Genomic DNA, 22258 nt, shown 5'->3' with positions numbered 1-22258 from the left:
GCGGCCTTCTCTCAAAAGGCCTTTCCTTCACAGTTCAGAGCATCCCTATAGTAGGGATGACTGAGAACTATCCTTGTTTTACAGATGGAAAAACAGAAAAACAGAGACCTCTAAGAGGTTAAATGGCTTGCCGAGAATCATGACCAGTGGGGAGGCCAGTTCTGACACCAGAGGTCCTGTACGGCCAGGCCAGCACCGTTTTCTGTAGACATGGTGTCTTCTAAAAGGCATTTATCATTTTTTTTTCCTTTCAGAATTAAAGCAATGAAGACTAAACTCCTGTACATGTGTTTGATGGTAGAGGCCATAACAGAATATGGCCACCATGTTATGCTCTGCTGACTCAATTAAAATACTGGCCATGGCTTCTAATTTGGGTTTTACACTGTACAGAGATAAATACTTAAAACTTGTTGCACTGCAATCTGTTTGGTTGTAAAGATTTGACCTATGAAGCAAGAAGTGTTCATGAATGAGGTTTAAGGATGTCAGGGGTGACTTAGAGGAAACGCGGTAGAACAGCAAGGATCAGGGAAGCAGTGCTTTTCTCTTTGCAAGTCATAAAACACAATGCCTGAAAGAGCTAATAAGCCTTGTTATCTAATCATGTCTAATAATATGCTTGTGGCCTTCTGGAATTAAGAGTCAGGGCACATACCCTGGATAATCCAGTAACAAGCCATTTTATAAATATGGTTGAAAACACACTCCTAGCTGCCCAGCACCTGGCCCTGGGTCACTGCGGAAAATCTGCAGGAGTCCTGTTACCATCCCAAGAACTCTGGTTATCAGGAAGGCCCAGGAAACTTCAGGGAACACTTGCTTTTAAAGATAAGACAGCAACTCCTTTTCTCTGCTTAATAACTTGCTTTACTGAATCTCATTCTTTGCACTTAATTTGCACAGGACCTGCTGCACAGCAGGGAAGTCCTTGGAGGGTTGAAATCTTCTTCCAGCCAGGTGGGTTGTCAGGCACCCTGGACCAGGGCAACACCTCCTCCAGAGCCAGCTCCCTGGGTGCCTGGCCTGCAGGAGCCACTAGGTCAGCACTAACCAGCAGATGTTGCCTGCTGCCCTGGGTCCTTTGGTGCTCTCGTGTGGACCTGCAAGGCACTGTTAAGATGACAGAAGTGCCCGTCAGATGGCTGACCAGGGAAGCCCAGAGGTTCCCCGGCTGGTCCCCAGCAGATCTGCCTCTGGATCCAGTGATCTGTCAGCCATTTAGATAGCAGCTGTGAGTGCAGATTTGGGCCAGCACAGGGAGAGTGAAACACTAAGGGCCATCAGCTCAGGAGTGAGGCACAGTGACAGTCAACCTATGCTAATGAACCACTGGGGAAGAGGACACTCAGAACTTGAAGCTAGTAATTTAACAAACAGGGAATCTAAAAACCTGAATTTGAAGATTTGCATTGTTATTAGAAGACCACAGCCGCTGGAAACAAAAACCAGAATTTTAAAAACCTCCTCAGCATCAAACATGTGAGGCTTAGAAAATCAAATGGTTTACAGTCATGTGTTGCTTAATGTCAGGGGTACATTCTGAGAAATGCATCATTAGGCGATTCGTGGTTGTGCAAGCATCTTAGAATACATACACAAACCTCGATGGCACAGCCTACTGCACATCTATGTTGTAGAGTACAGCCTACTGCTTCTGGGCTACAAACCTGGACAGCATGTGACTATACTGAACACTGGCAACTGTGACACAATAATAAACCTTTGTGTATCTAAACGTAGAAATGATATGGTAAAAATACCATATTATAATCTTATGGATTAATAGGTATGTGAGGTCTGTCATTGACCAAAACGTCATGATGTGGCACACGACTATATTAAAAAGATAGACAGAGGCTGGTACTTTGGATCCTAGAAAATACTCATTAGTCTAGCACTGAATTATTCCCAGAGTTCTGTGCAGGTTCAAATTGTACAAAAATGTGTAATAAAATATTTATGCTAAAATACCCATCTCCTGCCTTCTTATTTGTTTCAATACAAAATCTGATTCCTTTTTTAAAAAGAGCTATTAGGTCAAATGGCTTCTCTTTAAAAAATAATTCCAAGTTTTTATAAGATTTAAGACAGTAGTCTAGGAAGAGATGAAGTTTCTGTTCAACTATTTCAAATTTCGATCCCTCCATAGCAAAAATAAATGGATTAAAAATGTCTTTTCAAGGGCAATTGTACTACCTTGTAAATAAGGGTAGATTTCTAAAGTAATTGTTCATTAGAAGAAAATGAAAGAACCATTAAACTGGAAAATGTCTTACCTTGAGAAGTTGAGGAAATGAACATGTCGAGTGAATAAATAGGGTTGTTCGGCAGTACTTATATTTTTAATCAGTTCCATCTATTAAAAAAAGTACAAAATTAGCATAGGTAGGATCTAATTTACCAAGCCATATTAAGTTAAAGGTTATCTATCCGGCTCTTTTTATTCCCACTTATTACCACTGGACCAGCAGTATAAGTGCAACATTTATCAAGTTTTACATAAGGCTCCTTAGTGAATAAAACAGTGCTATACAAATTGATAGTTCCGTGTCTCATTTAGTTGATTGTTACTATGAAAGCAATGTGACAGATTAATTAATTTTGACCAGAGAAATCAGCGTGTTGCTGTACTAAAATGTAAATAGAAGAATGCCTTCTATCCCTTCCTTTAAAGTCAAATCAAGGAAAGAGGTTAGTCATTATCTTATTCTGTAATGATATTATTGGGATATACAACAATATTGAAACAGGTGCTGCAGAATTTAAAAATGGAATAAAATGAGGTACTACTTCATTCTTGTTCTCTTTGACTATGAAATTTATAAGGAAAACATTCTATAGGAAACACATAAACCCCCAAACATCTTGTTTTTTCGGTGGGTGGTCATCTGAAGTATTTATTTGCAGTTATCAGCAAGGCAAAAAGTAGTTTATATTCATGTAAACTAACTTTTATGGCCTTCTGGAACATGTCATGATACAGAAAATGTTTAGCAAAATCTGTTAGAAATTCCAAGCATTCTTATAACTCCCTAACTTTCTGAACTTCTCTTTCCCCGGTTTTTCAAATTGGCCCCATCAAAATGAACACACTGTGGAATTTTTAAAAAGCACATTGCAGCTTGCTACTTTGGATGCATGTCAGAAGTGCAGCATTTCATGTTTTATGAAACAGTTCAAGTTGAAAAACTGGAAACAAAACCAGTCATTCACATGTTAACCACAGTAGCAACAAGAACAATAAAATAAGAGTCTGGAACTCCAGGTTCGTCTCAAACATGACAGAAAACCGGAGTCCCCCTTGTTCCTTCATGTCTAACACAGGCTGACACATATATAAGTGCTCGATAAATATTTGTTCAATAAATTAACTTCAACTAGTACACGCTTTATAGATGATTACACTGGGATCTCAGTGCGTAAACCCTGTAATTAGATATTCAAGCTCACAACGACTGAAGGAATGAAATTGAATTTTAAAGGTAAATGACTCGCAGTTCATAAACCCTGTGATTCTGGTTAGTCAGTGGCAGGTATGAGTGAATAATGGTCTGTCTGTCCTCAAGCCTCAGCATAAAAGGAAATTGCATCCTGCCTCTTTATCTACTGTTTATCCTCGACACACCACCTGCAAGTGCTTGTTTTTGGTAGTAAAACTTCCTGCGTGGTCACGTTGTTAATTTTCATTTTTGATGGATTTACTAATAGAATTACTGGTTTGAAGACATAACCATAGGTAATTTATCTCTGAGGGTGCCTGCTTGGAAAAATAACTCTTGACTGTGTGTATGTTTAATGTAAAGACCATTAATGCTTTTATCTCTAGATTATTTTATTCAGATATTTCTCTGCACACAGAAGAGTCCTACAAGAAAGCCCCCTAGTACTGTACAAGAAAACTGGAAGAACAGGTCAGAAGGAAAAACATTTCTTTCACGTGTTCCACATTATATTATATTCTCTAAACACATGTCAGTGTGTTAAATTTAATGGAAGAATAGTAGTAGTTAGATTTTGAGAACAGTGTCATAATAGTCATAAAGCTGTCTATTTCAGAAGGAAAAAAATGGATTAGCAGTGACAATGTATAACTCTTTCTAGACGTATCTTTAAACATAGAATCAAGGTACTAATGCTCATGTTTATTGGATTAGCACAGTGAAGGCAGAGGGTACATTTCAGCTCTCAGCCGGTTTGATCTTCACAAATTCTAAGACTCTCCTTGTTTCTGGCAACAAGCAGTCATCTTCTGAACTCGTTGCTGCTATCGCTTGAGGTCTCTCACCTGGTCCTCCCCCCATGGCCAGCAGCCTGCCTCTTCCCTCACCTAAATCTTATTCGCAGGAGAGGCATCGGGGGTGACAACGGCACCACCTAAAACCACCACCGACACCACTTCTCCTCTCCCTGGCTCATGTGGGACCACTCCTGGCCTTTATTCCGATTCCATGGCATAAATTCACTCATCATTCATCAAGCACTTATTAGGCACTGGAGGTAAGAACAGAGTAAGATGGGTGGGGAGACACATGAAGAAGACAGTGGAATATGTCCTAACAGTGCCCTCAAACTCCACCACGGACACAAACACACCTAATCCTCACCCATCTTTACTCTTTATCCAGCCTCATTCATCTCTGGACAGTCCAATTCAGGTTACCGGTGATTGGCATGTTCCCACCTTTGATCCAGCTCTTTCCTGGACTCTCCCATATTCAATGGCGTGTTGAGCCATGTGAATTCCACCTGTGCTATTTCCCTCAACTGGCTCCCAGAACCACACATGCTGTGGCTAGCCAAATGAGAGCCCTCATTGTTCCTTCCTGACACCAAAGCCTGACTAAGTCTAAGCTCAGATTTAAGTTCCCTCTTCTATAATGTTCTTCTGCTACTGTTTGTGTGTCTAAATACTAACCACTACTTACTCATGGTTAAAATATCTACCTCCTCCAAGTAGCCTTCCTGGATAGCCCTTTTCATTCAACATCCTTTGATCTTCCCTCTGTGTCAGGCAATGTACTGCTCAGGGTTATGGCTATAGAGATGATGGATTTGGTTCTTGCTGTTAGGAAGCTGTCAGAGTCTTGTGGGTGAGGTGGACTAAGAGGCAGGTACAAACATGTGATAACCACCATGAGGTAGATGGTAGATAAGTGAGGCACCTCTCTCTACTTTCAGATGGGGAGGTAATGCTTCCCCAAGGAGTTTTTCCTGAGTAGTCTGGAAGGGTCTAGAGGAGTTAGCCAGGAAAGAAAGGGATTCATGGCATTGCAAATAATGAAGAGCAGATACAAAAGGCAAAACATAAAATGACACGGCACCAAGAAACTGCAGGAGTTCGGTGTGCCAGAGGTGTTCAGTGATCCGAGATGGGATCAGCAAAGTAGCAGGTGAGACTAGAGAATCAGGTAAGAGTCAGGTAATGGAGGGTACTGCAGATCACAGCAGGAATTCTGACATTTATTCTGTGGGTGATCAACAGCCAGAAAAGATTCTCTTTTCCAGATCTGAGGGCAGGGTGGAGAATGTGAAGGAGGGTGAGGATTAGATACAGAAGCTCAGCCAGGAAGACTGGGCAATAATCCCAACAGCAAATGACAACGGCATGAACTGAGGTCGTGGTTTTCAGTGTGGTCCCCGGACCTGCAGCATCAGCATCACCTGGGACTTGTTAGAAATGCAAATACTCAGGCTCCACCCCAGGCCTCCTGAATTAGAAGGAACTCTGGGGGAAGAGGTGCCAGCAGTCTGTGTTATGCCAAGCCTTCCAAGGGATGGTGTGGCCCAAGAGTGTGAGAACCACTGAACTAAGTCAATGTAAGACAGATGGGAAGGTTCTGGGAGGGTTAAGGAGGTGACCACCTGCCAGTGGAAAGGAGGCAGGGCAAGTGGCCAAGAGAGCTTCCTTCCCAGATTCCTGACTAGGACAACCGAACACATGATGGTATCCATTCGTGGAGATGGGCAATGCTGGGGTGAAACAAATTTGGCTGCAGATAAGGGGGGAAACGGGCTTGGTTTTGAACGTGACCTTCCATAGCAGTGTATCTGAAAATTCTTCAGGACAAACACTTTCTACATTACACTGTAGTTGAGTTGAGTCTGAGCTGGAATGTAACTTCTGTGAGGGTTGGGGGTAGGCTTTATCCCCTAGAAAGCCTACTCAAGGCACCTGCACAGAACATACACCCCACAAATATTTGTGAAATGAAGCTATCATCTTGAGAAATCCTTTTTGGAGTCAAGAAATGTATAGTTAACTGAAGACAGAATTATCTAGCACTCAGGCTATGAATTCAGCCTTTCTGAGACAGACCCATATGTTCACTATCCTGGTGTCACACAGAGCAAACAGTCTTACCATTATAACATCCAGGACATAACACCATCAAACAGACTCCCATTTTCTGAGTGCACCAAGGTGCTCTTTATATACATGCTGTCATTTAATCCTCACAAGTACTCCATGGATAAGTATTATTACTATTATTATTATTTTGAGACCAAGTCTCACTCTGCTGCCCAGGCTGGAGTGCAGTGGCTCGATCTCAGCTCACCGCAACCTCCCCCTCTCAGGTTCAAGTGATTCTCCTGCCCCAGCCTCCCGAGTAGCTGGGATTATAGGCACGTGCCACCACGCCCAGCTAATTTTTGTATTTTTAGTAGAGACAGGGTTTCATCATGTTGGTCAGGCTGGTCTTGAACTACTGACCGCAGGTGATCCACCTGCCTTGGCCTCCCAAAATGCTGGGATTACGGCATGAGCCACTGCATCCAGCCATGGATAAGTATCATTATTCCTACTGTATAGGTTAAGAAACTGAGGCATGAAAGGTTGCATTGGTTGCTTAAAGCCTCATCCACACAAAGAGGTAAAGCCAGGATTGAAATCTAAGTCTTTCCAATCCCTAAACCCTGTTTTTTATTTACTGGCTGCAATCTATTCACCATTCCCACAGAGATAACCTTTCCAAATGGAAGGAACAGATTGGTTAGCACAAAACCCTGGAGAACAAAGAAGCTTTATGGAATATAAATTTTCTTCTTCTGATGTGCTGAAAATGTGAAAGAAAGTTCTAACAGATGGAAAAGCATTTTGAAATAATATAAAAATAAAAGCTTTAGAATGCCAGAGATAATACTTTTTAAAGTTCTAGGTGGGAAAACTGAGTATATCCTAACAAGAACAGAAAATTAATTTTAAGTACTAAAAAAGATAACTATGTAATGAAAGATATCTGAAAGAAAAAAAAATCAGATCACAGCATATCAGTAAGTAGTTCTTAATCTTTTGCTTTCAACTTGACTGGCTGGGATGGTACAGCAGAAGACCTTTACCTGCAGTTCTACCAACACGGTCAGACTTTGCTCCTGACTTCTTTGACAAATATTTGTCAGCAGAGGTGGTATCTAACCCTACGTGGTTCATAAGTGAATTCTGTGTCACTCATGAACACCTAGACACCTTATAATTTTGCAAAGCATTTTTAAGATAGGACATGTTTTTAACATATCAAAGCAAAATAAGGAGTAGCTCAGAGGAAGACCCTTGGCCCTTGAACCTCAGAGGCTGGGAGGATGGCTGGAGGCTCCAGTGACCCTTCCTTCTTCCCGCAATACGGAGAAGCACTTGTAAGCAGGAGGCAGGATGGCCTAAGGGAAGCAGTGCAATACATGCCTGCAATGAAGAAGAAGTCCACCAGGGGGAGCAGTGACATGATCAAGGCAAAGAGCCTGGGTCTGAATTATAGAGAAAATCAATCTCATGGCTGCGACTGGAAGGAAACGAAAAACTTATTTTATTTTTGCAGGCCTTGCTGCTTCTTCCTTGTTTTTCTCTTTTCTTTCCACCAAGTTTCTATTAGCGGACTCAGTTTCTGTCTGTAGGGTTCCAAGACTAGGCGTCTGCATAATCCCTGTGGCGCGGAACAGGACCAGGCTCCTCTCTTTGGTTTGACTCTAGGGTCCAGTTGGAGCACCTCTCATGCCTGTGGACACTGTCCCCACTCCTATAAAGTCGGGAAGTTCTGAGGGTCATTCTAAGTGAGGTTTTTCCAAAACGTGTCAAGCCAGAGAAAGGTACCTGGGATAAATAGAGAGGCTCATGAGGTGACACCACTTCATAAAACTTCAGGGACACATGGAGTCTTCGGGCACTTGAGAGAGTCCCAGGTGACAGCGGGATTTTCCCAGCGTAGTGAAGGATTCACTTCAATAAAAGGAAAACTTTCAAATAATCAAAGGCTTTCGTGAAATCATTCCTCGCTAGGGCTGTGTGTGAGGACCTCTTCGGGAGTTTTTCCCCTGCAAAATACAAATAACTTTGGCTCTGCCTTTACAAGTTTAACTCTGTACTTTGCAGTGGGACCTGAATACACATACTGTGAGAAAGCTCCCCAGCAGATTTTGGTGCCTATCACGGTTAAGAACCATTTTTTATTAACCCATGTATGCCTTGTGTTCCATTATTGGAACACTAAGCATGTGGCAGTTATTTACATCCTACTGCTCAAGGTCATTGCCAAGGTCTCATTGCAAAAATTTTAAAAAAAAACTGCAAAAATGCGTTAATAGCTTCCCACTGTCTACTGAAGAAAGGTCCAACTCTGAAGCCCAGCATTTAAAGTTCGGGATTTGACCCGTTTGCTTTCAAGTCTTATTCTTCCACATTATTCTTAATTTATAACACATTTTAATCGGATTCCTGTACACACTTATTCCCCCTTCTAAAATGGGGTGATAATGCTTTCCTAACAATGTTGCCTTGAGGATTAGAAATAGGGTGCACTCATATCTAGTGGGCTGCCTGAGGTTTAATACACATGTTAATACTAGGTCCTCAATAAATATTCATCAAAGTGAAAAGAACAAAAAACAGAGAAATCTGCTTAAAAAATGAATGTGTGTGCCACCTTCTTTTTTTTTTTTTTTTTTTTTTTTGAGATGGAGTCTTGTTCTGTCGCCCAGGCTAGAGTGCAGTGGTGCAACCTCAGCTCACTGCAACCTCTGCCTCCTGGGTTCAAGTGATTCGCCTGCCTCAGCCTCCCGAGTAGCTGGGATTACAGGCGTGCACCACCACTATGCCTGTCTAATTTTTGTATTTTTAGTAGAGACAGGGTTTCACCACACTGGCCAGGCTGGTCTCGAACTCCTGACCTCAAGTGATCCACTCGCCTCGGCCTCCCAAAGTGCTGGGATTACAGGCGTCAGCTACCATGCCTGGCCCATCTCTTGATTAAACAGAGGTCTGATTAACCACGCCTTAGGGATCCCTGCAGCCTGTAGACTTTTACAAACTTCACATGGTTTCTTTAGGTGACTTGGGTTTTCTGTTTCCCCCTAAGTCTCATTGCTTTCTAGCCACCATTCAGACTTGAAACTTGCAGTGGGCAAGAGCAATAGGAGAGGGAAGTTTAAAATATTGTAAAGAAATATTGTTTTGATCAAGAAGCTAAAGCTTATCTATGACACATGGACATAAGATCTCTCTCTTCTCCACCTTTACATAACTCTTCAAGGTTTTAATCATTTGAATAGCTGTTGGAGAGTCAGAACAGATGTGACATTTATAGTGATATAGTAGCCTTTACTATTACAACTGGTGGGAGGATGTGGACTTGCCTAGTATTTCACAGACTGTGAATTGGAGTTCTGCAGAGTGCAAATCAGTCACAAACACTCATAAAGAGTCCCCTGACCAACGAAGACTGCAAAAACGCTAGGTGAAACCCAGTTAAATTGTTTGTTTTTGTTTGCAGTTTTGTTTTTAATTTTCAAAGTCTTTAAAACGCAAATAATCATTGTGAATTGATTCGTTGGGGACAAGGCACGCAACATTTGCCAAATTTATTGACCCATAATATTTTCTTTCTTTCAATGTCTTAGAGGACTAGGATTCTCAGGAACATACCTAGGGCAATGCTGATATGATGATTTCAACAGAGCTTCTTAACCCTAGCTGCATCATAAAATCTCTTGTGGCACTTCATTAAAGAAAAAGTTTTCTGGGCCCTACCCCAGAATCTCCAGGAGAAGGGCCATTGCAACTCTAGGTTTTAAAAGGCTCTGCTGAGATTCTGCTGCCCAGCCAGAGGAGATAAACACTGCATGATGAGAATGGCTTTTGGATTAAGGAAGGCCTAGGTTCAACGCCAAGAGCCACTGACAGTCATTATAATGTATTTGGAAAGTTACAATCTGATTGTCTTAGGTGTCTCACCCATAAAACAGGGAATCATATCCACTCAGTAGTATATTTTTAGGTCCAAAAAGTTCAACGAAACAATGAAGGAAAACAATTAGCAAATAACAGGTGCTATATCCAATACGTAATCCGCAGTTTCAACAGAAATAGAAAGAGTAGAATTATGTGCCTTCTCAATATGCTGGTAACTTTTGCTTTTCTTTAAAGACAATGCAATTAATTGTGGATTCTCATAGCTGTAATACACCTGCAGCACGTTGGCCTTTATTGTATTTATAGCAATGCTCAGAAAGATGGTGTCACGTCTTAACCAAAGATGGTTATGTGTTTTTTTGGCAATCACGCGCCACGTCTTCTGGGGAAAAAACTTCCTTATTTTGCAAAGCTGTATATAATCTCCATTTTTCAAGAGATAATTTAAGCCAGCTTAAGACCCTGAATTCTGGTTTTAGAGCATCAATGCAATGATATCACAGGTTTGCATGATGAGCTGTGCGAAAGTCCAACACTTGGTCAGCAGCCATTGCCCATGCTGTGCTGTTGAGGCGGAGTCTTCCAAAATACGAACTTCAGAGGTATTTCTATTTCTATAAGGACAGATGTAGTGGGATTTTTATAGGCATTCTAACATTTGGCGTCTTCACACTCCCTTTCCTTTTTAATAATCCCTTCAGTGTCTTGTTCCATTTAATAGATTTTAAAAATTTAGCTCTGTGTGTGTGTGTGTGTGTGTGTTTGTGTGATCACGGCTACCCTCCAGAGAGCAATGCATGTGTGAATTTGACTGTGGCCTAGAGAGGTGCCTTTTTGTATGAATGAAATGGAATAGATAATTCAGTCTTAGAAATGGATACTATTCCAAAGTTCATTTGTAAGTCAGTAGTTTGGAACTTGGAGCACATTTTCTCCCATAAAAGAAATTCTCTGCACGGTGGATAAAGTCCCAGGCCAGCCCACAAGAGCCTGTTTAAGTCATACTGCACCTGAAGCGGAATTGTTATTAACTCTAGAGGATGATGATTCTATGGGAACAGATTTTCAGAATTCTACTGTTTATAGGTGAGAACAACTGACTAAAATTTCCACTAGTCTTCTAAACCATTTCCCCTTGCGTTCCTCTAATAAATTACCAAAAAAGGAGCTACTCATACCACAAATTATTTCTTGAATATATATTAAAATAATATTTTTTTCTGTTTTATGCACATTGAAACTTTAATAAAAACAATACATGGACAAAAAAAGGGTTTCTCTAAATGTTGTTGAACTTCAAACTGGGTTTCTTGTCCTTTTATTTCCTGGCTTCTCTCTCTGCATGCCAGAGCCAGACAAACTGGCTGCAGAGAGGTAATGGTCACTGTGATTATGTTTGTTTTCACATTAAAATTATATATTTGTTTTTTCTACCTTATCTTTACCTTTGCCATGTGTTTTTAAAACTGCCTTACAATTTAATAGAAATCTGGAATAACGAAGTAATGAAATATATTCTAGGTCACTTTGACCACAGGAATCAGAAATGTTTCAACTACACAATACACAGATTATGCTAGAAGCTGTACAAATATATCACAGAATCACAGGGCTGGAAAGAATCTTAAAAGACTGTCTAGTCTCTTCTCTGGCTTCCAGACAAGCCAACCATTCCAAACAGATGAGAGCTAGCCTATATTTTAGAAGAGAAGGATGATTTCGTCTTTAACCCTTTCTGGATCTAACAATCTACACATGGTTAGTAAATTGCTGTTAATTTTTAATCTAAATTATTCCATTCATAGTTACAAGTGTATTTTACTTTTTCATGTTCACTCCTCATAGGAAACAAAGTAGGCTGATCTCTGTAAAATCCCATGGCACATTTCAATACTGTACTTTGTGTTCTTTCTTCTAAGCATTCCTGAACATCCCAATGTCTAATCCTTAAGTTACTTTTGTTCTACTCTCTGTGGGTAGTCTGTTCTCTCTCCTGAAGTGGGAACTAAAATCTAGCAACTGTGTTTTATGAGGCATCTGGGAACTGAGTATCATTGTATTATATTTATGTGTAATCCGATAGATATGCAAGCCATAAGAGTTAGATTCAAAAGAAAACCAAATTTAACAATTATAATAAAATCACAATAATGTAATTATTTATAATTCCTTTCTTTCAGGCAGTTAAAAAGCATCACCAGCCTAATCACATTAGCTCTTCAATCAAGTAAGGTAATCAAAGAGAACCTGCCCCTACTAAACAATGTTATACATAAAATGCAATATCCTTAAATGCCACCAAAGATCATTCTTTTCTACAGAGACCCGACTGTGGAACCTACAAGGTATAATCTTAAAATATTTTTTGCTGATTGGTAATGACTCTAACTATTGGTGCTGGTAATGGCTATTTAAACTTGCTTGATACTGAGTGATTCTTTAATGGAAGTTTGCAAAGGAGTAGGCAATTTGATCTCTGTATTATAAAAGACACAAAACATAGTGGCTTTAGAACAAGTGTGGTTGGCTATGTTACTGTCTTAAAACAGTTCTACTTTCCCCCAAGATAAAATGGAAATACACAATTGGTAAATTAAGAACGAGATTCCCTCCATTTGTGAGGTTCTGAATGTCTCAAAGCTGGAGATTAAGTCCAAAGAAAATGGACATGGGTGGAAATTATTTATTTATTTATTTATTATTTTATTTCTTTCTTTCTTATTTATTTATTGAGACAGAGTCTCACTCTGTTGCCAGGCTAGAGTGCAGTGGTGCAATCTTGGCTCACTGCAACCTCTGCCTCCCAGCTTCCAGTGATTCTCCTACCTCAGCCTCCCGAGTAACTGGGACTACAGGCAGGTGCCACCATGCCCAGCTAATTTTTTTGTATTTTTAGTAGAGATGCGTTTCACCATGTTGGCCAGGATGGTCTCAATCCTGGTCTCGATCTCGATCCTTGGCCTCCCAAAGTGCTGGGATTACAGGTGTGAGGAAATTTTTATAACGATGATCTCAACTAGATAGTTAGACATGTTCCTTGTTTCTTCCCAACATGCAGGTACCACTCATTGGGTGGCCGCTCATCCTATGTAGGTAAGGAGACAGAAGCCAGTTTCTGAGACCAGGATGACAAACCTAACTCTGTAAAATGACCATGAGAACACCCTATCTGAGTTTTCCATATCAGCAGAGCACCCCCACAGAGGCTGTTGTCCCTACCTCTGTACAGGTTTGCAAAGTAAACCTTCATAGCTTCTTGGTAGAACACAGCACTCCCATCCTACCATTAACACGTCCACTTGTACAACTCAGCTACATTAGGGCAAAATTGTTCCTGTAATGTGGGGTAATTATTTTCCTACCACTGAACATTCCAAATGCTGCTCTCAAAGCCTAAGATCCTCTGAGTTTCCCATAGCAGGAAGCTCATGTCCCCCATCAACTAATTTAACCATAAAGATTCTGGACACTGGTGAGAAAATGCAGAGGGATGAATATTAAAATAAAATCTTCTCCTTTTGATGGTGAAGATGTCAGCATTATTTATAGCTTGGTGGTGTGACTCTTTGAGATGTATATATTGCTAATTTTAGCTAACTAGACAAAGGCAGGTACACATAGTCCTTCATCAGTCCTAATGGAAGTTTCCCTTCATGGAAACTCCCTGGTTTATAGAGTTCTTGTGGAAGCCTTGACTTAAATTTCCTTCCACACACTGGCCAAAATACAGCATGAAATCAAAACTCTGGTATTCATTCATCAGGAGTCTGAAGAATGACCTGTAAGGCACCCATTAGTTACACAAATGAGCTGAAGCAAAATACAGTTCAACAATGGGCAAAGTCAACTTACTTGTTCATTTTTAGTAAGCCTGGTTTTGTTGTGAATGTCTGATGTGACCAAATTAAATCCGTGCTTCTCCGACAGGATTCTCAGAAGCAAGACCACAGTACGGCTCCCACACTTGCCTACTCTGTTGTACACCACCTGGCTTGGGAAAGGTAGTACCTGGAAAAAAAAACAAGAGAAGAAACATGAAACGTCTGTATGGAAATACTTATGATTCTTCCCTCAATTTCAGAACAATCACTGTTTGATATAATAAATCTGAGTGAAAAAGGCCTATAATCAGGTTAATAAAAAGGATGTATATCAGTTCACCAGAAGTGATAAACTATATTTATCTTCACGACATAATGAGAGATGTGGGTCTTGTTATCTCTCTGCACTGGTGAAATTTCATGCAGTCTCTAAGATTGATGATCAAACTTGTTCTGTTTCTTTTTAAAAACAAAATACATAAATATGCTTCCTTAATGACAATATTTTTTGCAAGCTTATGCTTTATGAGAACAACTTAATTTATAGCGTGACCAAGAACAAATAAGGTAATTTTCAAAACTGAGATGTAATTCACATACTATAAAATTTACTCTTTACAAATGCACACTTTGATAGCATTTAGTATATTCACAAAGTTTGCAATTGTCACAACTATCTAATTCCAGAACGTGATTTCATCAGCCCCAAAAGAAACCCTGTACCCATTTGCAGTCACTTTCCATTTTCACTATTGCCTCTGGACCTTGGAAACCACTGATCTACTTTCTGTCTCTATGGTTTTGCCTATAGGAGTTTGGATATTTCCTATAAATGGAATCACACAGTGTGTAGCCTTTTGTATCTGGCTTCTTTTACTCAGAATAATGTCTTTCCAGGCTCCTCCATTGTTGCAGTATGAGACAATACTTCATTCCTTTCTATGGATATAATAATATTAATATCACACTCTATCGATATATCATATTTTGTTTATACACTTGTCAGCTGATGGACAAATGGATTGTTTCCACGTTTTGGCCACTATAAATAATGTTGCTATGCATATTTATGTATGAATTTTTGTTGAACATGTTTCTGATTCTCTTGGGTATATACCTAGGAGTGGTAACCCTATGTTTGATTTTTTTGAAGGACTGTTAAACCATTTTCAATACAGCTGTACTATTTTATATTCCTACCAACAGCATATGAGGGTTCTAATTTCTGCACATCCTTGCCAACACTTGTTATTGATATATATATATAAATAAAAGTTTTTTGTTTTTTTTTTTTTTTAAAAAAAACAGGCTTTTGCTCTTTTGCCCAGGCTGGAGTGCACTGGCATGATCCTGGGCTCACTGCAACCTCTGTCTCCTGGGCTCATGCGATCCTCCCACCTTAGCTTCCCAAGTAGCTGGGACTAAAGGCACACACCACCATGACTGGCTAATTTTGTAAATTTTTTTTGGTAGAGACAGGGTTTCATCATGTTGCCCAAGCTGGTCTCAAATTCCTGAGCTCAAGCAATCTGCTGGCCTCGGCCTCGCAAAGTGCTGGAATTACAGGCATGAGTCACCACACCTGACCTGTTACTGTCTTTTTGGTTGTTTATTGTACTCATCCTCGTGACTGTGAAGTGGTATCTCATTGTGATTTTGATTTGCATTTCCCTACGACTAATGATGTTGAGAATTTTTTCGTGTGCTTATTGGCCATTTGTATATTTTCTTTGGAGAAATGTCTATTCAAACCCATCATCCATTTACAAATTGTCTTTTTATTATTTCATTTTAAGAGTTCTGTATATATATTCTGGTCGCAAACACATAATCTGCAAATATTTTCTCCCATCCTGTAAATTGTCTTTTCCTTTTCTTTATGGTGTCCTTTGAAGCACAGAAGTTTTTCATTTTGACTGAGTCCAATTTATCTAAATTTTCTTTGGTTGTTGTCATATCTAAGAAACTATTGCCTAATCTAAGATGGTAAAGATACACATTTATGTTTCCTCCTGAGGGTTTTATAGTTTTATTTCTAACATTTTAAGTTACTTTTGTGTGTGGTGTGAGTTAGTTGTCTAACTTCATTCTTTTGCATGCAAATATCCAATTGTCACAGCACCATTTGTTGAAAAGACTACTCTTCCTATTCTCTCCCCACTTGGCCGTTTAGTACCCTTGTCAAAAATTCATAAGTGTATTTGAGTATTTGAGGTCATTATTATTTCTGGATTCTCAATTCTATTCTCTTAATCTATATGTTTATCCTCAGGTCAGTACCACACAGTGTTATAGCTTTGTTATAAGTTTTGAAATTGGGAAGGGAAGAGTAGTCCAATTTTGTTCCTTTTCAAGATTGTTTTTGGCTACTCTGTGTCCTTTGCATTTCCATGTGAACTTTAGGGTCAGCTTGCTAATATCTGCCCAAAAAAGTAGTTGAGATTATGATAAGGACTGCATTGAATCTGTAGATAAATTTGATTTCGACAGCTACCTTAACAATATTGGCTTCCAATCCAAGAGCATGGATGTCTTCCTACTTATTTAGTTCTCCTTTAATTCGTTTCTTTGATGTTTTATTTTCATCGTCCATGCCTTATACTGCTTTGTTGAATTTGTTCTTTTTGATGTCATTACAAATAGAATTCTTCTGTTAGTTTTATTTTGGACTCATTATTGACAATTGATTTTTCTACATTGATCTTATATTCCACAATCTTGCTGAACTCATTTATTAATTCCAATAGTTTTTTTGTGTGTGGATTCTTTAGGATTTTCTACAATAAGATCATGCTATGTTCTAATAGAGAAGTTTTACTTCTTCCTTTCCAATATGAATGCCTTTCCTTTATTTTTCCTTTCTAATTGCCTAGTGGATAGTGATTTTTATATACTATTATCTACTTCTTATATCTTGATATACTACTTTTTATCTATTTTGGTATACTGTTATCTACTATTTATACTATTATCTACTTTATTATATATTTTCATAGCTATTATGAAAAGCATCTATGATTAATTATTTGTATCTGCAATAAAGATATTTCTCCATTTTGAATGTTCAGCATTGATCAACAACAGATAATAATCAAAGGATTCCTTCATTTAGCACATACTCATAACAGAAGGTTATTTTAAAAAGCTCAAAACTAAATAATGAAGCACAGTATAAAATCACAAATATACTGCAAATGTAAATATACTATGGTAGGCCATTTGAATTTTTGCCTTTGCAATTATAGGTTAATTTAATTTTCCTGAAATATTTTTATGCAGAGTAGCATTTAATAAATTTGAAGCTTAAAGGCTAGTTGTCACTGGAATAAAATAATATCTGTATCATTCACTTAACAACCAGTCACATGCCATTTTGGTGCAATTTTTCCATTACGTATTTTTTTTTCTTATGAGTAATACCTCGTTTCTTGAGGGCCAGTCTACTATGTGTCCTCACAGTGCCTAGAACATGCTTTGTACATAAAGAGCCTAAACAGACACTGAATGAGTCCTGACCACTCTGAGAAATTTAATGTGCTGCTTAACACTAATTAACACAATCATTCCACTAAAATGTGAAACCAAGAGAATCTTCAAATACAGCTGCTGTATCAGACCAAATGCTATTCAAAGTCATCAGAGAAAATAAAAAGACGGTCATTTTAATAGGTCATTGTTACTCATGGTTTAATCAGTGAGTACTTCAAAAGTCTGTTCATTGGCAACTATTACAGAAGTCCAGATATTCAGAAAAATAAATTACATTCTTGGCTACAAGGTTATGATCAGGAAGGCTGAATTAGGCTTCATGTTTAGTTTAATGATACAAAAAGCATTTATAAGTTGAACTTTCCATTACAACCACGTAGGGTATGAAATTATGGCTACGACAGAGCTGCCAACATAAGCTCAGAGTTTAATTCCTCCATAGAAACAAACTGTCCAACAATTGGGATAGGTGCATTTTTTTTTTTCTGCCTCATAGCACATTACTGAACAGTCAGGAAGAATTTGTTACATCTGAATTAATGACCTAGAAGATGTGAGTTACCACATAGGTAAGTACTTTATTACAAGAGTACAGGTGCCTCTTGGACAATATAAGTGAATAACTGAGGCACTTATCTAGAAAACTTAGGTGAAATCACTTAATCTCTCCTGAATTATTTGGGTAATCAGCACAGTAGCAGGGTTAGTATCTATCTTATTCTTTTTACTAATAACCAAAGATGTTATTTACCTTTAGGCTATTGGGTAATTCATTTTTTAAAAGATGTGAATTCTAATTGTTTTATTAGTTTATGGCAAGCTTCCAACTAATAGTTTAAAATTTTGTTTTATTTAAAAAGAACACTTACATAAGAACAAAAAATCCTGTATCATCTCTGCAGCTGGGTCTATGATAATAACTTAAGATAAAGGAGGACTTAACATCCTCACTGTGACTGTACTTCTATCATTTCTCTAAATACCAATACACACCTACATGATATGAACATAAAAGCAGGAAATGTGTTTTCACTAAAATTTCTGGAATCAGCCTTGTGAGTTTCATGTACTACCACAAACCTAAGTAAACTTGTCTGAAATTTAGGGGGGTTTTTAATCGTTTTCTAAAAGAACCTATGTAATGCATTGAAACTTGCCGAATTAAGCAGCTAAATCAATGTGTTGATATCGGATATGGTCCCCATAGATCACAGATTCCTAGCATAATGGAGTTTGAGGTCCAGAAGCAATTTAGAGTAATCCATCCATTCAACATCACCCCCCCACCAACAACTATCATCCTCTATCACCACCATCTCCAGCCCAATCTGTGTTTAATTCGGATAAAATTTTCCTTTACACTATATAGATATTATAATTAGTTTTACATGAGTAAACTGAAGCCCAGAAATATCATTTGGCATCTTCAAGGTCACAAAGCTAGAGTGACACATAACCACGAAAATCCAGCTCTCGGCTCTCCTGACTCCTAAGATGACACTTCTATAATATACAAATCAAATAGTGAAGAGAATTTTTAGTTTGACTTCTGTGACAGAGATACTCTTTCCTCTTTTATGTCTGGCATATTTCTAACCTCATTAAATACACTATTTTTCAACAGTCAGCGATCACAACCAGTATCATCAGCCATCACTCAGCTGTGACTCAAGTCCCCAGAAGGCTTAAGTGGAACTGACAGGGACAGATTAGCCTCTCTCTCCTTCCTAAGGACTTTTTCTAGAAAGCTAACGGAAGCCCAGAGTGTCAGCGCAGCTAATGGGAGAAGAAAGTGGCAGGATGTATACTGTTCCCTTCCTTCCTTCCTTCCCCTGATATATCACAGGCAGTCAAAGTGGACAGCTGCCTCAAATACTGTCAACTGCTTCCACTGGGAAAGGAAAAAACCAGGAAGCAGTAAGTTATAGTAAAATGTATACAAAATCCTAAATATATTTGGAATGTCTATCAGGACAAGCAAATGTCTTCAAATGATAAACTCAATCACTGTGAAAAGACTTTTAAAGACGTCTTAGGATCAATCTCGAAATCTTCGTTATCCTTAAGAGATATTTGCAATTGTCAGGCAGAGAACTCTATCCTCTACTTTAATGTTCCTACTATCATTTGCACACAGAGGTTGAACACTCACGCTTTTTTAGGTGCCCTATAGAGAAGTATACATGAAACTCCTCAAGAACCCTCTCCCTCCCCCAAGTGATTCTTCATTTTTGGCAACTGCGGTTATGTGAATGCTATGTCTGTGATTTCTATTTTATGGCCAATTTGTAAAAGTGAAGGGGCCTCCAAAATCTTTCATTCTATGAATTATATATTTTTATGCTGCCTGCCTTGTAAGTTCTGCAAATGCCACAAATCCCCAGAGCCTGACAGGCCTGTGTGGAGCATGCCAAATAAACAGAAGCCTTTCCAAGATCCTGAGCACGACAGTAACCACCACCAGATGACATGCACAAGTTCAATAGCTTAGCCCTGGTTTGAAATGGGGAGAAGAGAAGGAAGGCTTTCTAGGTAAAAAGTAAATGTGGTCTGGACCAAGACTTTCATAGTCTGAGACCCAGAGTCTCTAGGGTTCTTCTGGGGATCGGTAATGTTGGAAGAATTAACATCAGTGCTGCTTTTAAGTCTCTGCAAAATGATACTTAATATAGTACAAGCTGTGGTTCCCAAATAACTGTGTATTCAAATTCCTGATAGAACCTTTAAAAATGCAGATTTCTGGGCCCCACTCTAAGATGAACTGAATCACAAAGGCTAGGATGAGAGTCAGGAGTCTCTCTAAAAAGTTCACCAGGGCCCTCCGCCACCTCCATCAGCTTTGAGGAAGTGCTGTCATAGAGGACTCCCAGCTTTCTGTATTCAGTGGCTGAGTGGGTCCTTGCAGCCTTCAGAGGGATTAAGGCTGGGGAGAAGGTTACCTGCATGATCCTGGAGGGGAGCTGGGGTGAAGGGCACTGCTGTGTCTTCCTGGGGTCTCACTGTATTGATGAGCTCCACTCACATTTACCAGTCATAATTCACCTCATAAGTATGCTCACACTCTCCCAGGCTGGTTAGAGAACAGGTGTGCTGGTGAACTGAATGTGTAGGTTAACTGAAATTTATACTAAATGCTTTCAAAGCATTAGACTCTTAGCACGAATATTACACAAACTGTGAACTGACTTTGGTTGACGAATAAAACTGCACTTCATGATTTTTCAGCAACTCCATTTCATGGTTAATCAAACTAACACTCGAAAGAGTCACAGCCAGGGCTGTGCAAGGCCTGAATTCAGGCACAGTTCTGTTCCTCCCTGCCCATATGACTGTGAGCAGTTTAAACCCACTCAGGGAATCCTCATGTTAAAGTTCCTAGGACGCTGTGGTGCTAGGAGCCAGTCACTTCACATCCTTGAGCTCCAGTTTCCTCACCTATAAAAAGGGGAAAGTTAGGTTATAACCTAATTAATGATATTTTCTTCTGAAGCTATTAAATTATTAATTTTCAATCTATATCGCTACCAAGATATAATCTGGAAAATGCCTTAAAGTTAAAACTAGATTTCACTGTGTTTCCTTGTGGAATATATTCATTAAAGAAACAGAAAAAACAAAGCTCCAGTAATTTGTGCTTATGACACGGGTTCCAGCTCCATGGGCGTTCCCAGTTTTATTTTGGAAACCTTGGCTGTCCTATTCTTGTTTGGGCTTGTCGCATAATAAATCTACCTTTATCTTCCTCTTCCTTTCCACAGTTTTAATCATTTCAAGCTTCCCATTTTGAGATCATCACCAGAGCCTCCCAGAACTCGGCAGTGATTCTCACTGGCGTTTGCCCATCAAACCATCTGAGCTGTTCTGCCACACGCATCTGTTTTCTAATTACTATCATCTCTCCTGCTCCCAGTCTCCTTTCCTCCATTCTAGGGGAGGAAATACACAGAACCCATCTCAGAATTCTATTTCCTCTCATTGTAATCCTCCCGAACAGAAGGCTCTTTCCATCCACAACTCTCAAATGACATCCTGCATGCTTCTCATTATTCAGGCCCATCTTCTCCAAAAGCCATACCAAATCTGAACCTTTGGCTTTCTTCTCTTCCCCTGCTCCCACTTGAAACAACTCCATGTGTGATGCTACCTACAGAAAAAATAAATATAGCCATAGATCATTTACAAATCCATCTGAGTCTATCTGTTATGTGCATAGTGGATAATTAATAAAAAGAATCTCTGTTATGTACATAGCGGATAATTAATAAAGAGTATAGACTAGATACTAAGATGAAAATACTATTATAGTAATTGTTGTAGAACCAATGCTGTCATATTTATTATTATAAAAGATGCTCTTTCAGTTATCTCCTAAAACTATAAGAAAATCTACCAATTTTTTCTTAACATTCATAATATTTTGAAACTCCTGATTTACTATGCCACAGAAGAAAACGTATGTTGAAGTCAAAGATTCCCTGGATTGAAAATCATGAAACTCTGGCATTCCCCTTGGCTTTATCACTCTAAGCAGTTGAGTGACTTGAGCAAATGATCCTGAACAACTTCTCTAAGTCAAAGTTTCCTCAAGTATAGATTGAGGGTACTGAACCTAATGATTCCCAAGGCTCCTCTCTGTCCGTGTGCCATATGTTAATTGAGGGCTATGCAATGCTTATGGAAGACCACAGGGTTATCTGAGTGGCATCTTGCACTTCTAACTATTCATCCCATTCTGTATACCTAATGTCCTGTTATCTCCATAACGCAC

At 39.1% G+C, this 22258-nt stretch overlaps 1 protein-coding gene across 1 annotated transcript in view; it reads right to left on the bottom strand.

Moving 5' to 3' along the window:
• The window catches only part of UST (uronyl 2-sulfotransferase), a 320263-nt gene that overhangs the window by 117016 nt on the left and 180989 nt on the right, over positions 1–22258 (bottom strand). The window contains exons 3-4 of the mRNA XM_023188430.2: positions 14033–14188; positions 2280–2359 (exon numbers count right to left, since the gene is read on the bottom strand). Of these exons, the coding sequence (XP_023044198.1) occupies positions 2280–2359; positions 14033–14188 (236 nt within the window). The remainder of the gene's footprint in view (positions 1–2279; positions 2360–14032; positions 14189–22258) is intronic.

The sequence above is a fragment of the Piliocolobus tephrosceles genome, chromosome 5 (genome assembly GCF_002776525.5).
Source record: "Piliocolobus tephrosceles isolate RC106 chromosome 5, ASM277652v3, whole genome shotgun sequence".
Taxonomy (NCBI): domain Eukaryota; kingdom Metazoa; phylum Chordata; class Mammalia; order Primates; family Cercopithecidae; genus Piliocolobus; species Piliocolobus tephrosceles.
Note: the sequence above shows the minus strand (reverse complement) of the source record. Positions and strands in the feature narration are given on the sequence as shown.